This window comes from Apodemus sylvaticus, chromosome 2 (genome assembly GCF_947179515.1).
Source record: "Apodemus sylvaticus chromosome 2, mApoSyl1.1, whole genome shotgun sequence".
NCBI classification, from domain to species: Eukaryota; Metazoa; Chordata; class Mammalia; order Rodentia; family Muridae; genus Apodemus; species Apodemus sylvaticus.
In genome coordinates, this window is record NC_067473.1 from 2343213 (window position 1) to 2370216 (window position 27004).

Here is a 27004-nt window from a genome sequence, read left to right on the forward strand (position 1 = left end):
GGCAGACAGAAGCCGATACTGAGCCCCGCATGCTGGCACACCGTTCCATCGCAACAGCAGGGAGGCTGAGGAAGCTGGATCTCTGAGTTTGAGGCCTGCCTGGTTTACATAGTGAGTTCAGGAACAGTCAGAGCTACACAGAGGAACCCTGTCTCAAAAAACAGAATAAAGCAAACAAACAAAAAACAAAAGAAAACCAAAAGAAAAACACAAAAATGAAAAGAAAGAAAAAGTAATAAAGCAAGCAGAGGAAGCTGCCCTGCACCTGCCCGGAGGTTCCCAGCTCAGCCGTGTGCCCGCTGCTCCTCTTCCAAATGCGGAGCTCCTAGGATCTGGTCCAGTTTCCAAGGAAGCATCCAGAGAGATGGAGACAGGGCAGAGTATGCGCTGATGGGTAGGTTCTGAGAGGGAGATGGAAACATGTCTGCTCTTTTCTGAAGGCAAGGATGTCTTTGCCGTCTCTGATCTCTCTTTCAGCACCTCTGTTCCAAGAGCTTGCACGAAGATGACTTATACCTTCAGGGGCAAGTGGCGCAGGAACCGTGAGGTCCTGTGGAAGTCTGAGGGAGCAACGTTATGTGGCATCTCTTGAGTTTCATGAGACATTTGAGCTACAGGGGACTTCTGAGGCCTGGCTTTCCTACCTTCCCGTGGAGTCATTTCCAAAGTGAAGACAAATATTGAGTTGTTCATAGGGTCAGGTGTTTATATGGTTCTCTCAATAAACCTTCTGTTTGTTTTGAGATACTTGGTGGGAAATGCCGAATTACTTTTCTGATGGAAGCATCAACTAGATTGAGTTTTATTTTGCTCAGATCTAAATAGCACAGAAGATCCTAAAACCTGAACCATGCCACGGAGTGTTTGCCCCCAAACACTGATCCAGCCACGGAGACAGAGAGAAGTAACTCCGGCTGCCAGAACTGCTGCGTCACGCCAGGCAGCAGTGTGCGGCAGCTGGAGGAGAGCCGCAGCACCCGCCTCTACCAGAGATGGCTCAGGCAGAATGCTGCAGAACGCTTGGGTGGGGCGGGGCTCTCATGGCTGGGGAACTTGGCCACTAGCCTACCGAGAACCGAGGGGAAGGCAGGCGCTGACTCGGCCTGTGCCCACTCCTCGCTCTCACGAAAGGGAGCTCTCCAGTGCTCTCATCAACACACTAGAGGGGACACTGGGGTCTGTGCAAAGCTCCAAACCTTGCATGAGTGCTTTTGCAACTCGGGTCCAAGGCAGAATGGTCCCACCTAATCATACCATGTCTCTCCTGCCTCAAATGATGACCCTCTAGAACATTCTCTAGCTACTTCGGCAGACTCTTACATGTGCATGGCTCTTTGCCTAAGCATCCTTCCTTCTGTTTAAATGCTGTAGAAACCACACATCCAGAACCCATCTATCCCCAAGTTTGAATCAAGCGCTGCATGTGTCCTTTGAGCCTCACTGCAATCTAATACGATAGGAATGGCAGGTGACACTAAGCCTGGAGGATGTGCTCTTCTACTACAGTGAGCATTTGCAAGCCACAGACACATGGCAATACTATGGAACCCTTCGAGTGATCAGGGGATGGCCTCAGGGATGACGGAAGCTTGCTTAGTAGCTGGGATATGTGAAGCCCTGACCAGAGTGCAGCCCATTCAACCACAGCCCAGTGATGGTGCAGACGTCTAGTAGGAAGAGCCTGAGCTAGTCATCACAGGACAGGGATGGGCAGATGGTCCCCTGCTTTCTGTTACTGTGACCTTAAGGAAGCTGTCACCTATATAATCTGTGACACTCTACTCAATACAGGAGTCCATTCAATGCATGCCTGGTTCCAACTGTCATCTTTTAATAAGACAAGAGACAGACCCAAATAGACCAGAGCCAGCAAGGTGGAGTTAGGCTCATCCTAGGAACGGCTCCAGGGACTCAACTGTTGTCCTGGTAGCCTGTATAGCACTACTTCCACCAGCGCACCCTGCGAAATCTGGGTGCAAGAAACATTGCAAAGTACATAAATAACACGCCTGATAGATCTGTACTCAGGAAGAAACGGCCTCATTCTAAATATGGAAAATCTTATTTACTCCTGCTTGCATCTGCTCCTTTCTCCTGCTACGAAATACATTATCCAAGGTGCCAGGAGTGGAATTTAATGGGGGTTAAAAAAAGGAATCAGAGAACATCAAGCCAGAAGGCAAATGCAGCTTTAGCCCCTCAAGGCTTGAAACCTCTCATGCTAATCAGCACTGTGTCGCAAATTCTCACTAATACCTGAGAGCAGTAGTGTGTTCTGTGCATGACTACGGCAGCCACCAGGTGGCAGCATCTTAACCTTTTATTTCTTCATTGAGGTTTTGCTTAAACCTTAATTCTCTCTGAAGGCTCTGGCAGGTATGGGGAGTGGCAACAGACACTCTTCTTTATGACCGGGGACATTTTTAGTGAGAATTTTTCTGGAGCAGCTTCTACAGGGCTACAGTCCATGGCTTTGCCTATGTTTTCTTGCGTGTTTGAGATAGTGTTTCATTTAGCCCAGGACAGCTTCCAAGTTACCGTGTACCAGAGAGTGACTCTGATCTGATCCTTTTGTCTCCAGCTCCTAAGTGTTGGGACTGGAGCATCATACCCGGTGTTATGCAGGGCAGTGAAGAATCTACCAGGGCTTTGCGTATGCTCGGCAAACACTATGAGCTACAAACAGCTCCACAGCCTCAGACGCCTGTGTATCACCAGAAACTGTCAGAGACTGGAGGACCACAGCTCACTGAGGGCCACTCACTGAATAGGCAGCTCAGCTACCCTGCATCACAAAACAGAGTCCCCGCCACTCTCCTACAGTGGGTGGTAACTTGGAATTTCAACAATGGCTAAAGCAAGCATGACACTGACACTCTTGGGGCCTCTGAATTCCACACCCCCTTCCTTATGTTTCTGGGATCTCGGTGTACACAGACAGTTGTTGTTTACTATGGAAAGTGGAGGCCGGAGTGGCGGCTGGTGACCTGCTGGCCGACTCCAGCAGACTGTAAGGATGTGCTCTCCAGTTCTCCTTCTGCTTCTGTCTGTTTGTCCCTCATGGTGTGTTTTCCAGACTCACCTGTACACTCCCATGAAGAGTATATATGGAAATCTCTGGAAAGGAGACAGTAAACTCACATCCCCAGTACCCTGGGGTCAAGTCAGCAAGACACACAGAATTGTTGTCCTCAGTAGGATTTCAGTTTCCACCTGGGCTGCTGTGTGCTGTTATGGGTGGCTGTGTGTGTGGAGTGACTGTGGGGGGGGGGGTGGGTGACTGTGGGGTGCTGTGGGTGACTGCGAGGTGGTGTGGGTGACTGCGGGGTGGTGTGGGTGACTGCGGGGTGCTGTGGGTGACTGCGAGGTGGTGTGGGTGACTGTGGAGTGCTGTGGGTGACTGCGGGGTGCTGTGGGTGACTGCGGGGTGCTGTGGGTGACTGTGGGGTGCTGTGGGTGACTGCGGGGTGGTGTGGGGTACTGTGGGGTGCTGTGGGGTACTGTGGGGTGCTGTGGGGTACTGCGGGGTGCTGTGGGTGACTGTGGGGTGCTGTGGGTGACTGCGGGGTGCTGTGGGTGACTGCAGGGTGCTGTGGGTGACTACGGGGTGCTGTGGAGTACTGTGGGGTGCTGTGGGTGACTGCGGGGTGCCGTGGGTGACTGCGGGGTGCCGTGGGTGACTGCGGGGTGCTGTGGGTGACTGTGTGGTGCTGTGGGTGACTGCGGGGTGCCGTGGGTGACTGTGGGGTGCTGTGGGTGACTGTGTGGTGCTGTGGGTGACTGCGGGGTGCTGTGGGTGACTGTGTGGTGCTGTGGGTGACTGTGTGGTGCTGTGGGTGACTGGGTGCTGTGGGTGACTGTGGGGTGCTGTGGGTGACTGCAGGGTGCTGTGGGTGACTGTAGGGTGCTGTGGGTGACTGCGGGGTGCTGTGGGTGACTGTGGGGTGCTGTGGGTGACTGCAGGGTGCTGTGGGTGACTGTAGGGTGCTGTGGGTGACTGCGGGGTGCTGTGGGTGACTGTGGGGTGCTGTGGGTGACTTGGGTGCTGTGGGTGACTGCGGGGTGCTGTGGGTGACTGCAGGGTGCTGTGGGTGACTGTGGGGTGCTGTGGGTGACTGCGGGGTGCTGTGGGTGACTGTGGGTTGCTGTGAGGTACTGTGGGCTGCAGCTGTGTGTGACTGCTCTCCTATCCCATTCCTCTCTGCCTTATTGTCTCCAAATGTTCATAGCCATTCAAAATGACATGCTCTGCCCTTTGCATAGCATGAAGCTTTTCTTGCTTGTCTGAGGAATGGCAGGCTGTGAAACGTGGACTTCATCACCTGAACAGATATCAAATGTTAGGGACACCCTGTGTTCTTAAGTCCAAGGGGCCCTTAAATCCCTACTACCTTCTCCAGAGCCCCCCAAATGCTCAGGCCAAGAGAGAACTGATCATTGGTCAGAATCTCTGAGTGTATAAACAGAGAAGGGGTACCTGGACCATCAGAGAAGGGGTACCTGGCCCACTGACCTGCTGAAGGGGGCAAAGCTTGCTTAGCACAGCTGGGAGGTCCCCAAGATGGGGGTGACATAGGAACAATCACTAATTTTTTTAAGTAAAATCTCCTCTCTTTGTTTTTACTTTTCTATATTAGGAGAAGCTTGTGTTGGGTCACACTTCCCAATATCCCAGATTTAAAGTCACAATAAAAGACAGATATGGGAAGAATCTGGCAAGCATGCTCTGATAACACCTTGATAGAAGGAACTATGGAGCAATTAAAATTTGGCAGGCTACTTCTTGTATTAGTGGATTGATAGTTGCGTGGTTTTCTAATTTTTACTCTACAGTCTAGAGTTGGAATTTATCATTTTCCCCAAAATGTCTATGTACTGGGGATTTATGCCATGCAGTTAGGGTGTGGCAAAATGCCATCTTGCTACATAAACTTCATAACTTATAGGTACAGGTGTTAGAGAACCAGTGTTTCCCACAGTAGGAATGACAGCCAGCAGCTGGGGCTCTGGAGAAAGCAATTGCCCAGACTATGCCTGAGTGACAACAGAAGTTATGTGTGTGGTTTGCCTCTGCACCCTAGTTGGGCTAAGTGTCCACTGTTACTGAGGGAAGGATCCTTGATGTCTTCTCTTCCTCTTCCTCTTTCCTCCTTCCTCTTCAGCAAGTATCCGTGTATCTGAATCCCAGTGGGTAATCAGAGGCTGGAGGCCTGGTGGGAACTTGAAATGCAATTCTGGATATGTGAGGGATGTGCACTTCTAGTATCTCCAGAGATGCATCTTGTTACTTGAATTTCTCACCTCTCTTACTGGGCTGGGGCACAGGAAGCCTGCAGAGGGGAGGGCATACACTGCTGGACAAGGTGTCACTTTTAATAAATGCCCCATGTTCAGGAGAAGGGGTTACAGTGTGGTTCTCAGTAGACCCATTGAGACAGAGCCCTAGTGAGTGAAGGTACTTAGAACCCCAGTCAGGGTGGCACAGAGCCCCAGACTTCCATGGAGTGACATCTCTCGGAAGTGTCTTCTAGTAACATCTGTTTAGAATTCCAATACCTTACAGACTTGGTACCCACAGAGGGAATTTTAAACAAAATTTTATCTGCTTTTCTTTTGGTAAACTAACTGCCAGATGTATTTATTTCTGTCGAAAGCGAGGATAGGTTCTTCCTGTGGGAGAAGTCAGCAGGTGGCCCTGTAGGACCCAGAGAAGCAGAATTCTGCACCCCGTGGCCGCTCAGCACCTTTTAGGAGAGCCGTGTACCCTGTGCTGGCCCTGGTCTATAGGGTCAGAGGACACTTCTGCCTCCAGAGCTTCTCAGTAGAACTCAAGGCAGCTGAACACTTCATCCTAAAACCAAGAGGCAGAAGTGCAGACCTCCATCTTAAACTGTGTGTCCCTGGTACTATTAGACAAGGAAAAGGTTAGAAATGGAACTTTCGCGTGATATAGTCTATTGCCCTGAAACTTTTAGAATGAGAAAAAGAAATGAAAGCCCAAAGAAGCAAAGAAACAGTGGACAACATAATTAAGGCTGGGGCCCAGGTATCAGCTCTGGGTATCAGGTATATCTACTGTAGATTCTAAGTTTCATCATGCTAACCCAAGGTTGTATCTATCTGTCTTATTCCCATAACCAATGCATAATTTAAAAGCCTGGAAACTATAAACATTGAACACATGCCATTTACCCAGTGCTCTAGAAACTGAGTAATTGTCTTAATTGTCAGCAAGACTCCTCCAGCCTCGAGGGGACTTTGTCCTGTGTGCCCTCAAATCTCTCTTCTTTCACAAACTCAGTCTATCCATATCGAGTTAAAATGATCGGCAATCTTTCTAAAACTCTCAAAGTCTGTGCTGGCTTGCATCAACTGAAGATGTGGCCCCGATTTCCAGAGACAGGTCTGCAGTCACCCCATTTCTGTACTGCATGCAGCTGTCAGGGCAGTGCCCTGCTTGTCTTTGGAGGTGTGACCTGTGTTGCCAAGGAAGAAGTTTACACAAGCTGAGTGAGAGGGGTTTAATATCTCCTCACTGGAGAGTTAAAGCGGAAGCTCTGGATGCCCTCAGGCCACTATCTCTGAAATATGGATCAGAAACTGATTTTGTAACAGAGAGCTATAAACCCTATTTCCCTAGGGGATGATTTTCTGCAGCTGGTCTGGGTGACCTGGTAGGTAATGAGTCGCTTCTACCATCAGGGCACTATACCACAGGTGAACTGGGAAGGCAATGTAGCCCTCTTACCATTCCCTCCATCCCCACCCCATATTCCCTACCCTCAGAGAAGTATCCAAGCCAGGCAGCCCCTTAGGTTCTTCAGACACTGAAGTCTGAGCCTGGCTGTCTGTAACTGTCCCATTGTTTCTCAGATTCAGTGACATCTCTCTAGAAACTTCATCTTCTGTTATGGTCACTTGATGCCAAGAACAGTGACTATGGTGGGTTCCTCAGTGAACGCTCTCATTTGATCTGACCACTCTCCAAACTGGTTCATGTTTTGAACTCTTGGATCCCATCTTGTGGTGCTGTCTAAGACTACAGAGCTCTTAGTAGGGCCTGCATGTAGATGGTTGATTAATAGGGATGGGCCTTTGGAGGCGATACCTACACTCTGGTTCTGATAGCTCCCTCTCCTTCCTGGTAACCCACAGTATTCTTTGTTGCACACTCTACTGCCATGGGTGGAGCTGCCCAGCCTTCCTCACTATGATGCCTTACAGTCCCTCTGAAACTGTGAGCCAGATAAACTTTGCTTCCCCTGAGTTTCTTCTGTCAGGCATTATGGTCATGGCAAGTGATACAGATGCTAGAATACTAGGGAAGTAGGGTTGCTATTGTTACGAAATATCACTGTGTGGCTCTTCAGCCTTTGGAACTGACTTTCAGGAGGAGCTTGGGAAAAGCATTGAGAGGCAGTCTAGAGAAGGCCTGGCGCTGGAAGCAGAGCCCAGCGAGAAACTGGTCACGCAGAGTGTTCAGAAGTATCTGACGGACAGACAGGAAGAAGCTTCAGATGGGAACAGACAGGTCCTTTGGACCTGAGTGACAGGACGTTTGTACCGCATTCGGCAGAGAATCTGGCTGTACCTGTCTGTGCCCTGAAAGCCTGAGCGGGGCTGAATTTAAAAGTCATTAAGATATTAATCTTGCAGAGGAAATTTCAAGGCAGCATAACATATGGCATGGCTGTTACTGCTGTCTTAGGTCAGATATACAGGGATAATATCAGCAAAACATGGAGTAAAGGATTTGAAAATAAGCAAGGGAAAAAAGTGTGTTTAATGCAGACAAAGCAAGCATTAAGCATAGACAAAATACCTGTTTGCGCTGGCTGTTTCTCTGTCAGCTTGACACAAGCTAGAGTCATCAGACAAGCAGGAGCCTCAGTTGAGAAAATGCCTCCATACGCCTGGGCTGTAGGCAGCCTACAGGGCATCTGCTCAATTAGTGATTGATGAGGAGGGGCCAGACCATGCTGAGTGGCTCCATCTCTGGGCAGGTGGATTTGGATTCCATAGGAAAGCAGGCTGACAACGCATAGAACGGGCCAGTAAGCAACACCCCTTCACGGCCTCTGAATCAGCTCCTGCCTCCCGGTTCTTGTCCTGGGTGAGTTCCTGACCTCAGTGCTTTTGATGATAAGCAAATGTGAGACTTACCTTTGGTCATGTTTGTTTTTTTTTTTTTTTAATCATAGCAGTAATTCTAAGACATGCTTACAAAAGGTCTCAAGGACAAGTTCACATTCAATGACAGTTCCAGAGCATAAGGAAAGCACTCATTGGGAAGGAGAGTGCTGCCTGGTTTTGGTCAGTCATTCTTTGCCACTTTCCTAGTGTGATATAGATCGACAACTCTATGCAGCTCAGCACTGACAGAGGTTTTGAGTATCCATAGAGACTTTGGACTTTGAACAGTGCTGGGACTCTTAAGACTTGGGGCTCTTAAAGTTGGATTGGATTGGCTGCATTTTGTATTATGAGATGCCCATGAACTTATAGGGCCAAGAATGGATTTTAGGGTTTGACTGTGAAATGTCTCCTGCATGCTCTGATTTGGAATGGTCTGTCCCTACTTTGAAGGCTGAGCATCCTTTGTGAGGTGGGGCCTGACTGGTGGAAGACCTGCCCTTGGTCCCAGTTTGCTTTGAAAACCTACAGTGATATGAACAGTCAATGTCTCATGCTTCTGCCACCGCAGATGAAGCCATTTAGCCATGCCTTCTGTCAGGTGATGGCCTAAAAGTTTTCTGAGGAGCCCTGCCCCTAAATGACATTTTCCTCTCTTTAGCGGCTTCTATCCAACATTTTGTCCACAAACACAAGGGTACCAATGCAGAATGGCTTTTCAAGTGTGTTTGTCCTTTTTCTGAGTAACTGCTCCATGATACCCTAGAACCCTGGGGTGGGGTGGGGTGTTGTGATACACCTATACAGTGAGTTCTGAGCGGAAGTTCTGTTACAACCAGCCTGTGTGTCTAAAGAACATCCCCTTGTCCACTGTGAGTGCAGTACTAAGAGTAAAACTCTGAGTTTTAGCTCTGAGTGGCCCCCAAAAGAAACTGGAGAGAACATACACTAATATGCAGCTTAATAGCACATCTAAAAGCTCTAAAACAAAAAGAAACAAATACACTCAAGAGGACTAGAGGTCAGGAAATAATCAAATTTAGGGGTGAAACCAACCAAGTAGAAACAAAGAGAACTATACAAAAAAATCAACAAAACTAGGAGCTGGTTCTTTGAGAAAATCAACAAGAAAGATAAACCCTTAGCCAGACTAACTGGAGGGCACAGAGGCAGTATCCAAATTCACAAAATCAGAAATGACAAAAAAAGGGAGACATAACAACAGAAGCTGAGAAAATTAAAAAAAAATGTCATCAGATCCTACTATAAAAGCCTATACTGAACAAAACTGGAAAATCTGGATGAAAAGGAAAATTTTCTAGACAGATACCAGGTTCCAAAGCTAAATCAGATCAGATAAACCATTGAAATAGGGTTCCATAACCCCTATAGAAATAGAAGCAGTTATTAAAAGTCTCCAAACCAAAAAAAGCCCAGGACCAGATTTATTTGTTTAAATAAATCTATTTATTGTAGAATTCTAGCAGACCTTCCAAGAAGACCCAATACCAACACTCTTCAAACTATTCCACAAAATAGAAACAGAAGGAACACTACCCAATTCATTCTATGAAGCCACAATTATGGTAAACTACACAAAGACCCAACAAAGAGAAGTTCAGACCAATTTCCCTTATTAATATCGATGCAAAATACCCAACAAATTTCTTGCAAACTGAACCCAAGAACGCATCAAAATGATCATTCAGCACCATCAAGTTGCCTTCATCCCAGGGATGCAGGTATGGTTCAATATAAGGAAATCCATTAATGTAATCTGCTATATAGAAAAACTCAAAAAACACCACATGATCATTTTATTAGATGCTGAAAAAGCATTTGACAAAATTCAACATTTCCACATGATTATTTCATTGCATGCTGAGAAAGCATTTGACTAAATTCAACATCTCTTCATGATAAAAGTCTTGGAAAGATCAGGAATTCAAGGCTGATACCTAAACGTAGTAAAAGCAATATACAGCAAACCATTAGCCAACATCAAACTAAATGGAGAGAAACTTGAAGCAATACCACTAAAATCAGGGACTAGACAAGGCTGCTCTCTCTTTCCCTCTCTATTCAATATAGTACTTAAGTTCTAGCTAGAGCAATTAGACAACAAAAGGAGGCCAAAGGCTGTGAATTGGAAAGAAAGAAGTCAAAATATCACTATTTGCAGATGATATGATAGTATACTTAAGTGACTCCAAAAGTTGCACCAAAGAACTCCTACAGCTGATAAACAACTTCACTAAAGTGGCTGGATATAAAGTAAACTCAAATAAATGAATAGCCTTCCTCTACTCAAAGGATAAAGGGGCTGAGAAAAAAATTAAGGAAACAACACCATTTACGATCATCACAAATAATATAAAATATCTTGGTGTGACTCTAACCATGCTAGTGAAAGATCTGTATGACAAGAACTTCAAGTTTCTGAAGAAAGAAATCAAAGATGATCTCAGAAGATGGAAAGATCTCTTACGCTCATGGATTGGAAGGATTTATGATTGCAAAAACGATCATCTTTCTGAAAGATATCTACATACTCAATGCAATTCCCATCAGAATTCCAACTCAATTCTTTATAGAGTTAGAAAGAGTAATTTTCTAATTCATTTGGGATAATAAAAAACCCAGGGTAATGATAACTATTCTCAATAATAAAAGTACTTCTGGGAGAATCACCATCCCTGACATCAAGCTGTATTACAGAGTAATAAAAATGGCATGGTATTGATATAGTGACCGGCAGGTAGAAATGAACCCACATACTTATGGGCACTTGATGTTTGACAAAGAAGCTAAAACAATTCAGTGGGGAAAAGACAGCATTTTCAACAACTGGTGGTCTGCATGCAGAAGAATGCAAATTGATCCATTTTTACTCTTTTCACAAAGCTCAAGTCCAAGTAGATCAAGGACCTCCACATAAAATATGCTGAATCTAACAGAAGAGAAATTGGGAAAGAACCTTGAACACATGAGCACAAGGGAAATTTTCCTGAACAGAACACCAATGGCTTATACTCTAAGATCATCAATTGACAAACGGGACCTCATAAAATCGAAAAGTTTCTGTAACACAAAGGACACTGTCAATAGGATAAAACAGCAACCAACAGATTGGGAAAAGATCTTTACCAATCCTACATCTGATAGAGGGCTAATATCCAATATATATCAAGAACTCAACAAGTTAGACTCCAGAGAACCAAATAATACTATTAAACACGGGGTACAGAGTGAAACAAAGAATTCTCAACTGAGGAATATTGAATATCCTTAGTCATCAGGGAAATGTAAATCTAAACAACCCTGATATTCTACCTCACATCAATCAGAATGGCTAAGCTCAAAAACTGAGGTGACAGCAGATGCTGGTGAAGATGTGGAGAAAAAGGAATACTCCTCTATTGCTGGTGGGATTGCAAGCTGGTACAACCCCTCTGGAAATCAGTCTCAGAAAATTGGACATAGTACTACCTGAGGATCCAGCTATACCACTCCTGGGCATATTGCCAAAAGATGCTCTAACATATGACAAGGACACATGATCCACTATTTCATAGCAGACTTATTTATAATAGATAGAAGCTGAAAAGAATCCAGATGTCATCCAACAGAGGAATGTATACAGAGAATGTGCTACATTTACACAATAGAATACTATTCACTCAGCTATTCAAGAAATTTTCAGGCAAATGGATGGAACTAGAAAATTTCATCCTGAGTGAGGTGACCTAATCACAAAAGCACACACATGGTATGTACTCACTGATAAGTGGATATTTGGCAAAAAGCTCAGAGTCCCCATAATACAACTCACAGAACATTCAAGAAGAAGTGTAGATGCTTCAGTCCTACTTAGATGGGGGAACAAAATACTCACAGGAGGTCAAGGGTAGCAGGGACTTGGAGGAAGAGAAGAGGTGGGGGGGGCAAGGTGGGCAGGATCAGGTATGGGAGGAGATGGGGATGATATACAGAGGGTCAGGAAATTGAACAGAGGTATGTAGCAATGGGGTTTGAAGAACTGGGGTAACCACCAGAAAGTCCCAGATGCCAGAAAAGCAAGAGGCTCCCAAGACCCAGTGGGGATGAGATTAGCTAAAATATCTAGCAAAGGGGAGGGAGAACCTGTAGAGACCATATCCAGAGGTTAGGCAAGACCCTTGGTTGAGGTATGGGGGTCACCCACTCATCTCCAAATTTTTAACCCAGAATTGCTCCTGTCTTAAGGAAATATGGGGACAAAGGGTAGAGCAGAGAATGAAAGTAAGGCCATCCAGAGACTGCCCCACCTGGGGATTCATCCCATATACAGCCACCAAACCTAGATACTATTGTGGATACCACAAAGCAATTGCTAACAGGAACCTGATATAGCTGTCTCCTGAGAGGCTCTGCCAGAGCCTGACAAATACAGAGGCGGATGTTCACAGCCAATCATTGGACTGAGCATGGGGTCTCCAATGGAGGAGCAGGAAAAGGACTGAAGGAGATGAGGGGTTTGCAACCCCATAGGAAGAACAACAATATCAACCAACCAGACCACCCAGAACTCCCAGGGATTAAACCACCAACCAAAGAATATACATGGAGGGACCTATGGCTTCAGTGACATATGTAGCAGAGGATGACCTTGTTGGACATCAATGGGAGGAGAGGCCCTTGGTCCTGTGAAGGCTCGATGCCCCAGTGTAGGGGAATGCCAGGGTAGTGAGGTGGGAGTGGGTGGGTGGGTGGGTGTGGGGATGGGATAGGTGGTTTGTGGAGGTGAATAGGGAAAGGGGATAACACTTGAAATGTAAATAAATAAAATATCAAAAAAAAAAGAGTGGTATATAAGAAAATGAGCTGTGCCACTCAGGACACACCTACTCAGGACACACCCATTCAGGACACATCCATATTTCAACCTCTGAGTTGCAGAAGTTGACGGGATGGAAAGTCAAGAACAAAGGTGATGAGGGGGAGGAGTTGATAGGACTCAGGGCCCAAGAAGACTCACCACACAGGACAGGTGAACGGAGATGACCCTGGTTGTCCTGGCTCTGGACATGGCTGCACATTCTACACTGTGATCTGATTTTGATTCACTGCCTTAGTCCATTGCTCTTAGGTTGGTTGGTGCAAAGCCTAGACACAAATCTGGCTGGCACTGGCTCAGAGAAAGCAGAGCACCAGCGAGCCACCATCTCACCCCATCTCTCATCGATGGAGTATGAGTCTCTCTGGCATGGCCCTCATCTTTTTCTCTGTGCCTCCACAAGATACAGTCTCCATGCTGTCAGAGCTGAGGCCACTGATACTGTATGGACCTTGGGACTAGAGTGGGGCAGTGAATCCTGGGTGCATTAGGTTTCCTGTTCAAACCCTGGCTATTCCATTTCTCCTCTGCTTTGCTCTGCAGAACTTCAAAGGACAGAAAGCTTGGTGAGCACTGATTGAATTTAGATATCTCTGTTGTTAATTTCCGTATACAGCCTCCTCTAGACACTGCAGGTGAAGACAATATGGCTTTCAAAATATTGAATTTCTACGACTGATCACAAGGAACTTTGGTCTCCTAAAAACAAGAGCTGTCAGTGACTAGGAAGCAGTCTAGCTGTGCAGGTCCACACTGCTAGAGTTCCACACTAACGCCAGCCTCTCTGTAGCTACTGTAGGTGGGGAAGAGGGCCACCTCTATGTCTCCCTCCCTCTACACTGATTCCCAGAGAATTTCATAGGACACAACAGAGCATACATTCTCCCAACATTTCTTCCATCTTGTCACTGCTGGCCAGGAACCACCCAATGGGATGGTCTTCAGGCCACGTTGGGGCACTGGCACCTGCAATGCTAAGCAAGAGCCACAGTAAACAGGTTCCTGCCACCTTCGCCTTGTCAACGTTGCCCTTCCAAACAGTGTCTCTTGATCTGTTTGCACATTCCAAGCACTTTGCTGCCCTAGACTAGTAAGGCCATCCCTGGAATGTCATCCGAACCAAACCGGACTTTAAAAAACAAAACACCTACATAAATGTCCTCTAAGCCACTTTCTCGGGGGCCAGCTGCTCAGCCTCCTTACAGCTCCAGGCTGTAGTCTATAATCAGCTTTCCAAACTTATGGTCCTGTGGTCTTTCTCTGTCCTTTTAGATGAATTGGGATTTGAATTCCTAGTCCTATATACAAGGGAGAGAGGCCATTCTCAGGAGACCCTCGGCCACCTGATGTTCAGCAGACATGACTGCTGTATGAGGGCGTATCCTTAAAGACCTGTGATTGGTTTGGGTTCTGTACACAGCTGATTAGCAGAAGAGGAATGGATGGCTCATCACTTCATAGTAACATTTAGAGACTCAAATTCTTATTAGAGAACTACCAGCAACAATGCTGTGTTGGTCCTTGATTGCTCATGTACTTGATAAGGATGAAAATGAGCTGACATACTTTATAAATAAAGGGTAGCAACCAGCTCTGTAACCATGGTAACAAAGAACCTTTGTAAAAATTTGGATAATTACAACTCTCTGCTCAAATGCACTCATGTTGGGAATTTTGAATTACTAAGGCCTGCACAGATTCTTAATGAAACGCTCCTCTATGGTTGTCAGAATATTTTAGTTACACCTTAAATTTAGTTTACAGATAACCAAGTTCAGTAAAACTTAAAACTGCCAACACTATCAAGTTGTTTTTCTCTTTCTATTAAACCATGAGCCCACATAGCTACAGGCCATTTCCTCAGAGGACAAAAGATGCACACGTTATTTGTCAAGACTCGTCTCTCGTCCCTACAAGCTCTGGAAAGTCACCCAGCAGGTGGTGTGAGGCATATAGCCCAGTTTGAGTGTGGGCTTCAGCTGGTAGGCTACTCGCAGGAGGTCGTTTTTGCTCAAGGGATGGAGATTCCCAGCAGCCCCCACGCTGCTTCCTACCTCTTCCCTCCCTCTGTCTCCAACATTCTGAAGTGTTCAATATGTCTGAGGCTCTTTTTGGGAAACAAAAATCAATGCAGTATCTTGCTGCCAATAAGTGTGCAGTCTGCAGTACACTTCTTATTTACTCTGCCTTAGCTGCTTCTAAGAAGTAACCCTTCCAGGCCAGCAGAGCCTCGGCAGATGTCCAGAGTATGATCTCTTGCATCCACCTCCAGCCAGCCCCCTCTGAAGGAAGAGCCTGGAAATAAAACAGTTAAGTCACCGATTAGGCCAAGGCAATCTTCTAAGTCTGTTCTCCTGTTATAAAAAGGGACACAATATCCCTCAGGGCTTCCAGGTTCCCAGGTTCAGAAGTCTGAGCATCAGCATGTAGGACATTTCAGGGAGTGAGGCTAAGCAGATTAAGCTGCCCCACTACCAAGAGATCGATTTAAAATATTTGGGGCTCTGTTAACATGTCTACATGATTTCTTGTAAATGCCTTGAAGAAAATAAAGAATCTTTTCAACAGATTAGCCAAGGCAAAGCTAAACTCAAATGGCAAAGCAATGAATTTTTAATTTTTTTTTATAGATACTGAGATGTTTCCAACCTCCCGGCCATGGATGTTATTAAGGAGATTAGTTACAGAGTAGGCTGAGTGAGGCTCTTGCAACAAGACCCAAAGCCTTTCTCTGCAGGGTTTTCAAGAAACTCAGCTTGCTTTTGCCTCCTATGAAGTCCAGGACAGATAGTTTTTATACTGTGACAGAATGTCCACCTGGGAAATCCTGCCTGAAAGCTTCAGTCCCTCTCTTTATCATTTAAAAATATATTGCCCTAGTTAACTTTAATTACTAACTTGACACAACTGAGAGTGATCCAAGAGGGAAACCTCAACTGAAGACTTGCCTAGATTGGACTGTGCTGTGGGCATGTCTGTAGGAGATTGCCTTGATAATTAACTCATGGACGAAGGTCCAGCCCTTCGTGGGAGGCACCATTCCCTGGGCAGGTGGTCCTGGGGCATTCAAGAAAAATATCACAAGGCAGTGAACAGGACAGCAAAGCAGTATTCCTCCATGGATTCTGCTTTATGTGTTTGCTTGAGTTCGTGCCCTGACTTTCTTCAACAATGGGCTCTGACCTATAAGAAATAAGTCTTTCTCTTCCCTGAGTTGCTTTGGGTCAGAGTATTTACAGAATGGCATTAGAACAGATAATATGTTCTTTACTTTGTAATAAAAATATAAATGACTAATTAAAACAACAATAATGAATATAGCCACTGTTAGTATAACAGGTTTTTTTAAATTTAGAAGACCCTCAAGTGCCTGCCAGTTGCCATGTTGTGCTAAATCTGATCTTATCACAGCCACACTGCCCTCCCTACCCCCGTATGTTATTTGAGCATGCTGAGTTCTTGGAAATGAAAGATTTTTACAAGGTTATTTTGGTTATCCTGTCTAGGTCCCCGTGACCCTACAGCCTTGCCACTAACTACTTAGGATTCCACCCCAGCAAGATAGATAGCAGGTTTGATCCAGATTTGGAAGGCATCACATATAGGCAAGGGTGGGCACATGTGCCCCTTTAGCTTCTGGAAAATCTGTACTCAGTATCTGCACAGTCAAGTAACCAAAGAAAAAACTTTAAATATCTGATGATGTTTAAGTAAGTTTATGATTTAGAGCTGCTTTCCTGACTGTCTCCATGGGCAGGAAATGCCTAGTGAAGCTTCTCCATTCTGATTGTATCTCAAAGGCTTTTTGGTTTTCTCCTGGGGTAGTGAGTGGGACTTCAGGGTCCTCTCTCTTGACAATTTTATATGGTATGTGAGATGGTCTCTCCAGTAGATTACTGGGCACACATGGGCCTGCTCTCAGTGCACAAACAGCCATTACAGATCAATCTGGATGGAGCTGGGGAGAGCCTGGGTTGCTGTTCCTAGGGCCATTCCTGTATCAGCCCACCATCTATTTCACCTCATCTGTTCCATCAGGAAGGCCCCAGGGAACAAACAAAGTCTTAGAGTTTACTCTTCTGGGTCTCAGATGCAACCTGGAAACTGGATTCTCAAGAGTGGTCTGAGCTCTGTGTAGCACTGGGGCCCTAAGAGGAGTGGCTGGAGACCTTGTCTACATGAGGAAGTTCCAGCTTGTCCACAAGACAGAATCAAACTATGCTCTCATCTCCACCAGAGAGTGCTTTGGGTGGGCAGAAAGGGGATCAGGGAACTTTAGGACGATAGACATGTACCTTATTGTGACTGGGGAATATGACACATCTAGCCGTGCTTGCAATCTTCTGAAGGTCAAGATTTAAGGGAACTATGTTGGGAAGTCCTCTCATTTCTCAAATCCATAGTCTCCCATAAGGCAGAAGCCCAGGTCTAAGAAATGCATAACTCTAGGAGGAAGTGGTACAGTCCCGTAAAGCCAGAGCATCCCTGATCCTCCCCAACCCAATTTGGGATAAATCACCCAATATGCACATGGTGTCAGGCTGAGAGGTGAGACACATTAAACTGTCATTTGAGTCTAGGGATGGGGTCATGAGTAGACTCTGTCTGCATCTATAATTCTAAAGTAGCAGTTGACCCTGGAGTTGAGTGACCCCATGCCCATTGACCTCCCCGGACCCATCTGTGGCATAGTGCTGGGAGCTTCCAGAAGCTGTGTGTGTTCTCACATTCATATATGAGGTTCATAGCCTGAACTTGACAGGTGATGGTGGCAGGAGGTATAGAAGTCCCCAGGTGGAACCCTCACAAGTGTGGTTAGCACCAGAACCCTAACCATGACAAATGTAGGCATATTCTAGGGTAAGGGGAACACTTACTCACTGGTGGTGGGAGTGAAAATGTTATACACACTATGAAAATCAGTGGGGAGATTCCTAAAGAAGGTGGAACTAGATCTGCCACATGATCCAGCTATATTGCTCTTGGGCACATACCCAAAGGACTCTGTCCTACTACAGGGACACTTGCTCATCCATGGTCATTGCTGCTCTATCCACAGTAGCCAGAAAATGGAAACTACATAGATATTCATAAGCTGATGACTGGATAGTAAGAATGTGGTATATTTACACAACAGAATACTAGGTATTAAAAGAAGAGAAATTATGAAATATACAGGCAAATGGATGAAGTTGAAAACAATTGTTTGGACCCAGCAAGACAAACATTGCTTATTTTTTCTTATATGGAAACCCATGGCTAGACAGGTTGGAGGTGCTCTGCTAAATAGACGTAATAAACTGACTCCTAATGATTTACAGCTATATCCATAGATTAAGGCACTTCTCATCCCCTTACCAGAGAAGCTTCTGTTTGCAGTGGGTGACAACACAGAGACTCACAACTGGCTGAGGTGTAGAGAATTCAAGACTGCAGAATTTTAGTTCTAAAGAAAATATGCATATCTCCTAACCCACAGCTCAGGGATCATTGAGAAAGAAAGAGTGGTAAGAAGCTGTATCTACTAACGCACAGTGGTTGTATTGGTGTGCATAAGATCTTGTAAACCTAAGCCTGACCAAACCCTGGCATGGAGAGGGGAGGTGGGCATGGAATCCTACTTCCAGTCGAGGAGCTACTGACAATTGACAGCGGCTGGAGGAGGGAGAAAGTTTTCTTTAAGGATGTAGTTCCAAATAGGCCCACCATACTCCAGTGGAAGGCCACATCCAAGAATATTTGAGGAGCTCAAATTGGCCTTGATGGGGGGCAACAAAACCCCATAGAATTGGGGGGGGGGCAAGGGAAGGGACGGTGGATCTAGAAGACATAGAAGAGGTGGGTGAGTGTGATAAAAACTCATTGTGTGAAATTCTCAAAGAACTACAAAATGCCCTTTAATAAACTGCTTCAAAAAAAGGATGAGAAAGAAGAGGAGACCTTTTTGAGGATACAACAAAATGAGCTAGTGAGCAGGGGGTTGGGCAGGGGCTTGCCAGATGTAGACTGCCCTGTGGTGCCTGACTTGAACAAAAACCTGGGGCACAGATTTTAATGTCTAAATATCCACTTTTGTGACCTTTGGTTATAGATGCCCAAGGGGCCTGGGCTCTTTAGAAGAATTTAATTTACTTTTCCAATTTTGCTGTGATGGCAAAAGTTGATTGTCAACAGGACTTAGAATCACTGAAGAGACACCACACTTATTAGGGATCATCTAAGCAGGTTAATTAAGGGGAGAAGACCCACCCCAGATGACATCATTCACTAGCTTGAGGTTCTGAACTGCATACCTAGGAGTTGAGAGGAGAAAGCTGAGAGGAGGTGTCCTTCCCCTTCTGCCTTGTGGCTGTGAATGCAGTGTGATCAGATACGTCACCATCTTCTCACCAAGCTTTCCCTATCATAGTGGACTGGACCGTTAAGCTGTGAGCCAGCATCAAATTATTGTCTCACCAACAAGGCAACTAAAACATCTGTCCTCTCCCAGACGCGGACAGATAGAGGGGACAGACACACATCTGTAATGGGAATATTCTGACAATTTTCCCTGGGAGCACCTTTTCTTTTATAGAGGCACTAATGGGTTCAGCGATGCCCCTTACACTGCTACCTGTGGGTCTCCTATTCTTGGCCACTCATGAATGTCCCCATCTGCCACCTGTGAGTGTCCCATACGTAGCCACCTGTGATTTCCCACACTTGCCATCCACGAGTGCTCACTTGGTGTTTCCTGGATCTCCCCACCACTCTCAAGAAATCCAAGTTTATTTTTTTAGTTAGAGCCAAAGAGAAAAGAAGGAAAATTCAGAAACTGGGCCCAGCGTCCGCAGCAGCTGCCCAGAAGGCATACACATTGCTTCTTTACCCTGCAGGCCTTACCTTCATATAGCCAGTCACTGAGGCCATTGTAGATCACGCCCTCCTTCCCTGTAGACACCACTCGGATTGCCTGCTTTCCAACATGTGCACAGTAGTAGATGTTGTTCTCAAAGATAAATATCTATTTTGGAAAGAAAAAAAATGATAGAATTAAGCAAGGGGTGGGCTTAGGTGTTCTTAAATGTGAATTGCCAGGCTTCTATTCTCCTGCTGTAGTTGATTGAATAATGGTGGTCATGGCATCGTTGGTGGTTGATTCCCCTGCAACTTAATCCATACTTAGGGACTGATAAGACAATCAAACTCTGCAGAGTTCACCCAATACCACCTTTGTTTGTCAATGTAACATCTGGATTGTTATTATTGGACAATTTCTGGCTTGATACTTCTGAGTACTGGAACAATGGTACTTGGGATTGAATTGATCTTTGAGCAGTGTGGGTTTTCCTGGAGGTTTAATTGCAGGTCAAAGGGCTGAAGGCCTCTCTTTCTATCTCTCAACTTTCCCAGGGGCTGCGGTGGGTGGTGAGGGCCTTGTGCCTGTCCAGGCCTGTCATGTGGCTGGACGGTAGCAGGAGGGCATCACAGCATGACTATATGCTCACTTTGTTTTAAGGTGTTCAGATCTTGACAAGGGATATCCCAGGGCGGACACACGGGGAATATGGGAAGTCAAGGTCAATGTAGTCCAGGCTTTCTCACAAAAGAGGTGAGAAGCAGTTGTATTGGCCACTTAACACGTCATAGTTCACAGTATCACCGAGCTGTATGACTCAGAATGTTCCCACCACCCCAGCTGGCACCCTGCCCTTGAAGCACATCCACTCATACTTCTCCACAGCCCCTGGTTCCCAGCATGGTGCTTCAGCTGTCTGTAAAGTATTCAGTCACGGCTGCTCGTATACAAGGCAGTGTCTGTCCTTCTGTATGTGGTTGATGTCACTCAGCACAATGTCCTCAAGGGTCGTATATGTTATGGCATGGACCAAAACGCCTAAGATGAGGTTTTCAGCTGAGACCTGAACACACAGGGTAAGAGGGGACATGGGATGGACAGGGCAGGTGGAGAGTGGGGACAAGATTCTTGTGAGAGGGGATTAATGAAGAAGGGACAGGAAGCCAGTTTCTGGGGATCTGCAGGGCGGAGACCCGCAGTGACCGAGAGCTGCTGACTAATGCCTGCATAGGGCCAGCCCAGTCAGATGCAGGCCTGCTGAGGGTGGGTCTGGGGAGAAGGGCCGGAGGCTCACGGGGATGGCGATAGTTATCACAGACATGCACATAGAGGGAGAAGATTGAGCAGTGGCTTAGCAAGCAGTAGCCTGCTGTGAGTGGGCTGAGGTCTGGGCTGGTGGCATGAGCAGGGTTCATGGCCATGTTCGTGGGCTTCAGGAGAATGGCAACACACTAGTAGAGTTGGGCCTATTGTGGCACAAAAGAGAGTTTGACTGTGGGTGCACCACTAGTTTTCTAAGGGAGGGGACAGAGTTGGTTCTCAGAATTCACTAAGCAACAGATGACACTGGGAACTTTAAAAATTCCTATTGTTCAGACCCTAAATCTAGCTAGCGTCTCTGGAGTGGGACCCAGGCACTAGCATTTTGACGTATGTCCTGGTGACTTTCATTTACAGCCACATTTCAGATCTAGTGGCCCAGGGACTAGTCCATCTTCTGAGCTGTCACACTGAGAGAGCCTATGTGCAGAGCCCTGGTCAATTCTGCCCTTGTTTCTAGCACCTGGGTCTGTGGTACTTCACAGTACATAGACCACACCAGCCAGAGACATGGATCAGGGAGTAAAGCCAGGTTTTGTTGTTGTTTAAACAAATTCTAGCAAAACTATTGAGAGTAGGTATTTCACTTAATAGAGAAAAGCCAACCCATTGACTGCTGAGTGATTCCCGTGTTTGCAGCACTGGGGGTTAAAGACAGGCTCCTGCCTCAGTTCTGCCCCTACCTTCCTTTTACTTTTTATTTCAAGGGTTTCACTAAGCTTTCCAGGTTGGCCTTGAACTTGGAATCCTCCTGCCTCAGCTTGCTGAATGACAGGCCTTCATGTCCAGGCCATGAGTGTTTTATGTTGAACTTCAGCGTGTGTTCTGGAAGCCTCTTCAGCTGTAGGCTTTCAGCTTAGCTTCCTGCTTCCTAACATGTTCGCTTGAACCTGAAATGAGCTGGAAAACTTCCAGAAGCAAGGATGAGCCCAAATTTAATTTAAGCACCTGTTCTTAGAGGGTTGCCTAAGATGAACCCCTAAATTTGAGCTATTTTATGCACCCACCTGGCAATGGCTTTTTGAATCAAGTCAGACTGCAGCCAATTAGTATTTTGCATAAATAAAATTTGTAGCAATGGGAATTAAGGCCCTTTCTGCCTTGGCTTTTCAGGAGCCAGCTGCAGGGAGGGATGCTGGGCTAGAACACTCTTCACATTTGCTGCATTCTGGTGATGACATCAGGTAGGGAAGGCCTGTCTGTGGGTCTGTGGGTCTGTGGTGCTGGGCACGGGGGCAGTGGAATGCTGGGGTTTAGCCCCTGGCCCATCAATGCTGGCACACATGGCTGCCTTTGTGTTCTTTACCCAGCAGGCACACAGCAGGCAGAGGGCTCAGCTCTTACGCTTCCAGGTGGATATAGCAGGGGCTGTTTGAAGAACTTCCTGGTCAGAGAGCAGAGCTGAGAGAGACACCAAACTTTGTCCAGTGGATAGGAGAGTAGATCCTCTGTGGACTTCCTCCCACCTCTGTGCAGTTCCTCCCACCCGACAGGCTGCTATTTGAAGGTGGCACTGCAGCCTAAATTCTCTCATAAGGCCTTTAGACAGCCTGCCACAATTTCTCTTTATCCACTTTAGCAAGATCTCTGGTGATAAGGCTAGAAGAATGGATGAGCACCCAATTCTTTCTCCTGAAACTCATATTAAAATTACTGCAGGCGTTGAGGCATAGCAGCTGAGCAAACAGGTCTTTGTAAAAACGATGTCCTCTTATTCCTCCTCCTGAGACCATGGGGTAGAAGTCCCCAGAGCTTGGCTTGGAATTCCAAGCCACTGCTTACTTCTCCTCTGTTATTTTCCACCTCAAGTTCCTTCTGAACAGTCTTATCTCTTGGTGCCCAGGTATATCCACTCACTTCTCCTCAGGGAAGCTGTCCTGGTATGCCATTTACCTTCTTCTTGGCCCTGCTGTATCTTACTGCACAAGGAGGGGTAGGATTTTCTCTTCTCTCTGAGTTGGGTTTGCTATTACTGAATCTCCACCTAGTTTGTTTTGTTTTCCAAACACATTCTGAGATATATACAAGTGTGGTAGTTTGGCTCATATGTTTCGAATACTTAGTCCTCCACTCTCCCATAGGTAGAACTACTTGGGAAGAACTGGGAGGTGCGGCTTTGTTGCAGTAGGTCTGTCACTAGGGTAGGGATTTGAGATTCCAGAAGACTGGAGTCTCACCAGTGTTCTCTCCTTGCCTTCTGCTTGCGGGTCAGGGTGTGAGCTTGCAGCTGTTCCTGCCACTATACTTTTGTTCTGCCATTATGGCCTCTAACCCTCTAAAATTGTAAGCTCAATTAAATGCTTTCTTTTATAATGTGCCTTGGTAGAGATGTTTTTGTTTTGTTTTGTTTTGGTTTTTTTTTGTTTTGTTTTTCTTTTGTAGCAAAATGAAAGTAATGAACCCCACTCCTGGCACCAACTTCTGTCTTACTTTTGGTTTCTATTGCTATGAACAATCAGCATGGACAAGGAAGCATACAGGAGGAAGGGATCTTACATTGCCAGAGGGATAGGAGTACATCATCATCATGGTGGGGAACATGGCAGCAGACAGGTAGGCATGGCACCAGGGAAGCTCCTGAGAGCTTACATCCTGATGTACAATTGTGAATGGTTATAGTCTTTTGAAACTTCAAAGCCCACATCTAGAAATACACATCCTCTAACAAGGCCACACTTCTAATTCTTCTCAAACAGTTCCACCAGCAAGGGTTAAGTATAAATCTGCAGTGGCTGTTCTCATGCAAACTACCACAATGGGACTGCAAGTTAAGAGTCAGATACAGCCTAGACTGGTTTGAGTTGCATGTGCAGTATGGCAAACCGTGTTCTCTGAGTAAATTTTCAGGGAGAATACCGTATTTACCATCTCATGCCTGTGCACGAGTAAACATGCATATGATTGAAATCAGATGCGTCCTGGGAAAGAACCTGTGAGTAGAGAAAAGCTAATATAACCCATCTGTAAATCAAAACAGAGAACTACCCAAGCTACATGCTCAAAAAGAAGTTCCTCCTTTTCTAGGACCAATAAAGGAAAGTCTCAGATAACCATGGAGGTCCTCAAGCACTATTGCACTTAGGTGACCCACTCCCTCTCTTGGCAACGTCTCTAAAGCTTTGCTTGTATCTTATTCTTCCCAAGACTACTTGATGCCTCACTTTTGTGCATGCATCTTTCTCAATTCTTGAAGAAGGCACCAGGAGCTGGAAAACAACCAGAGACTCCCAGTTACAGTCAGAAAGGGGCTGGGCTCCAGAAAGCTGTCTTTCCTGTGTGTCTTTCCTGTCTGTGGGGTTTGGACAGGAATGGCTCCCACAGGCTCATACATTTAAATACATAGTCATTAGGGGGTGGCACTGCTTGACAGGGATTAGCAGGTGTGGCCTTGTTAGAGGACGTTTGTCACTGGGGTGGGCTTTGTGGTTTCAGAAACTCAAGCCCAGTAGCTCTCTTTTTGGCTGCTGTCTGCCAGTCCAGATGTAGAACTCTCTAGCACCATGTTTGCCTGCATGCTACCATGTTTCCACACCATGACGACAATGGACTGAACCTCTCTAAAACTGTAAACCAGGCCTTGTTAAATACTTTCTTTTATAATAGTTGTTGCAGTCATGGTATCTCTTCATAGCAAGAGATCACCAACTGAGACACTATTATTCCTCTTTCCATTGGAAAAAGCTCTGGCAGTATTTCATCAGAACCTGAATCTCTCTGTGTATATCTCTGTGTATGTATCTCTCTGTGTGTATCTGTGTCTGTGTTTGTGTGTCTGTGTGAGACACAACAATATAGGAAAAGTGCAGCCACATGTCTGAGGCTGACACACACACACAGCTAAAAAAACAGCTAATTACATGAGGAGCCAGGGATGAGATAATTGCTATAATTGTGTACAATTAGCTTTTAATCTTGGAACATCTAGGCCAAAAGGGACTCATACTTAATAGTTTACTGTTTGATAAAAAAAGATGGTGGTACAGCAATGGGTGTGTCCCATGATGACAGAAGAAGGACATCTGACTTGAAGGAGACCACACCTGGATAGTGGTCTTCAGCCTCTGGCTACCTCTCTTTGGGCATGCTACCTGCCCTGGTTTTTATCTGATATCAGTGGAGAAGAGGGCTTGGAAGTGATATTTCTAAGACAGCTCTTTCATCTATGACTATACTGAATCTAAAATCTCCAAGAGCATTTATAACCAGAAAATACCTGTCGAAAATGGATTAGTTATACTATGGCCATTCTGACTGAAGCAAGAGCTATTTACCACATAGGGGAAACTAAATAGTTATAGTCAACCTAACATGTTTCACCAAAGATGAAAGTAGAGTCTCTCTTTATTGCAATTAAAATCCTTAGTGATCACATTTCCTGAGCTTTCCTCATTCACCATTGCACACAACTTTCCAAGGCTTGAGATTGACTCCAGGTGTCGAGACTGCCTCCGGTGGTGAGGGAGGCTCCAGCTGCTTCTCCTGGTCCACTCAGCTCTTTTTCTTGAGTTATATAATCAAGCATGGCTTTACTGACCCTTCCTCAGCTGACATGCTATGCCATATAGTATTATTTGTACAGACTTTTCCAGCTCATTGACACTGTAACACACTGTCTAAAAACTTATGATTGAGGACTATTTAATCAAGTTACAAAACCACCAAAAGTAGAATAAAAAACACGTCATCTTATGTTTTAAGTAAGTTTATGATTTTCTTTTGGGTTGTAATCATAGTTGCATCCTTGGACACATGTGGCATGAGATTAGTGTGAAGCACACTAGAGAATTGTAGAATTCTACAATTGTGGAGAATTGTCTTAATGATACTCATAAGAAGGTTATGTGTTTCTCAAGATCTTTCTTGGGTCTGGCAATGCTGCAGGAAACACTCCATGGCTGACTCATGCTATGGAGACATCACACACAAATGAATCCGTGAAGGCAGTATGTCCACTTGGAGGAGGCAGAGAAGAGCTGTGCAAAGATCCCTGCAGCATGGCCGGGTCTGCTGCTTAACTGTCGTCTCATGATGGCTTTGTTCTCTGCTCAAATTACAAAGGCCACATCTAGTTCTAGATGTGGTTTCAGCTATGGAAGGGCAAGTTAGTCTTACCAGTGATGTGTTGGAGATTGAAAAACTCTGGTGCAGAACTTGGCCTCCAGCTAATTTTCTATTCCTGTTGTCTGGAAACTTGGCAAGAGGAGAATGACAAGTGTCCTGGTGGGCAGCGTGGCACATAAGGTATATGAAAAGCACATCTGGATGACAGGAATGGTGGGTGCTGGCAGCAGTTATAGATATCAGAGGCAGCTGTGGATGTACCGACTCTGATCACAGGACCTTTCCTCCCTCAGCATGAGCCTGGGGGTTTGCCATTATGTTAGTTTGTAACTAGAATCCAGACCTCTGGTTTCCAAGGAGTAAGGCAGAGTCACATCCACACTTATTTACAAGGGTCCTCTTGTCTTGCAGGAGGAATATGGGCACATATCTCCTGGAGCTGGAGTTACAGGTGGTTGTGAGCTGTATGACATGGGTGCTGGGAACCAGCCATAGTGAGGGTTTGTATTGCTGTGATGAAACATCATGACCAAAAAGCAAGCTGGGGAAGAAAGGGTACTTTGCTTACACTTCCTCTCACTACAGTCCATTTTCCAATTATGACAGAGCAGGAACTCGAGGTGGGAACCTTAAGGCAGGAACTCCCACAGAGGCCATGGAGGAAGGGCGAGTACTGGTCTGCTCTTCATGGCTTGCTCAGCCTGCTAGCTTATAGAACCCAGGGTCACATGCCTAGTGATGGCACCACCCACACTGATGGCACCAATCATCAGTTA

At 45.8% G+C, this 27004-nt stretch overlaps 1 protein-coding gene across 2 annotated transcripts in view; it reads right to left on the minus strand.

The window, feature by feature from the left end:
• Nucleotides 1–27004, minus strand: part of Dpp6 (dipeptidyl peptidase like 6) — a 659720-nt gene that overhangs the window by 109406 nt on the left and 523310 nt on the right. For both annotated transcript variants that reach the window (XM_052172969.1, XM_052172970.1), the window contains exon 8: nucleotides 19892–20012. In XM_052172969.1, coding sequence (XP_052028929.1) covers nucleotides 19892–20012 — 121 coding nt within the window. The remainder of the gene's footprint in view (nucleotides 1–19891; nucleotides 20013–27004) is intronic.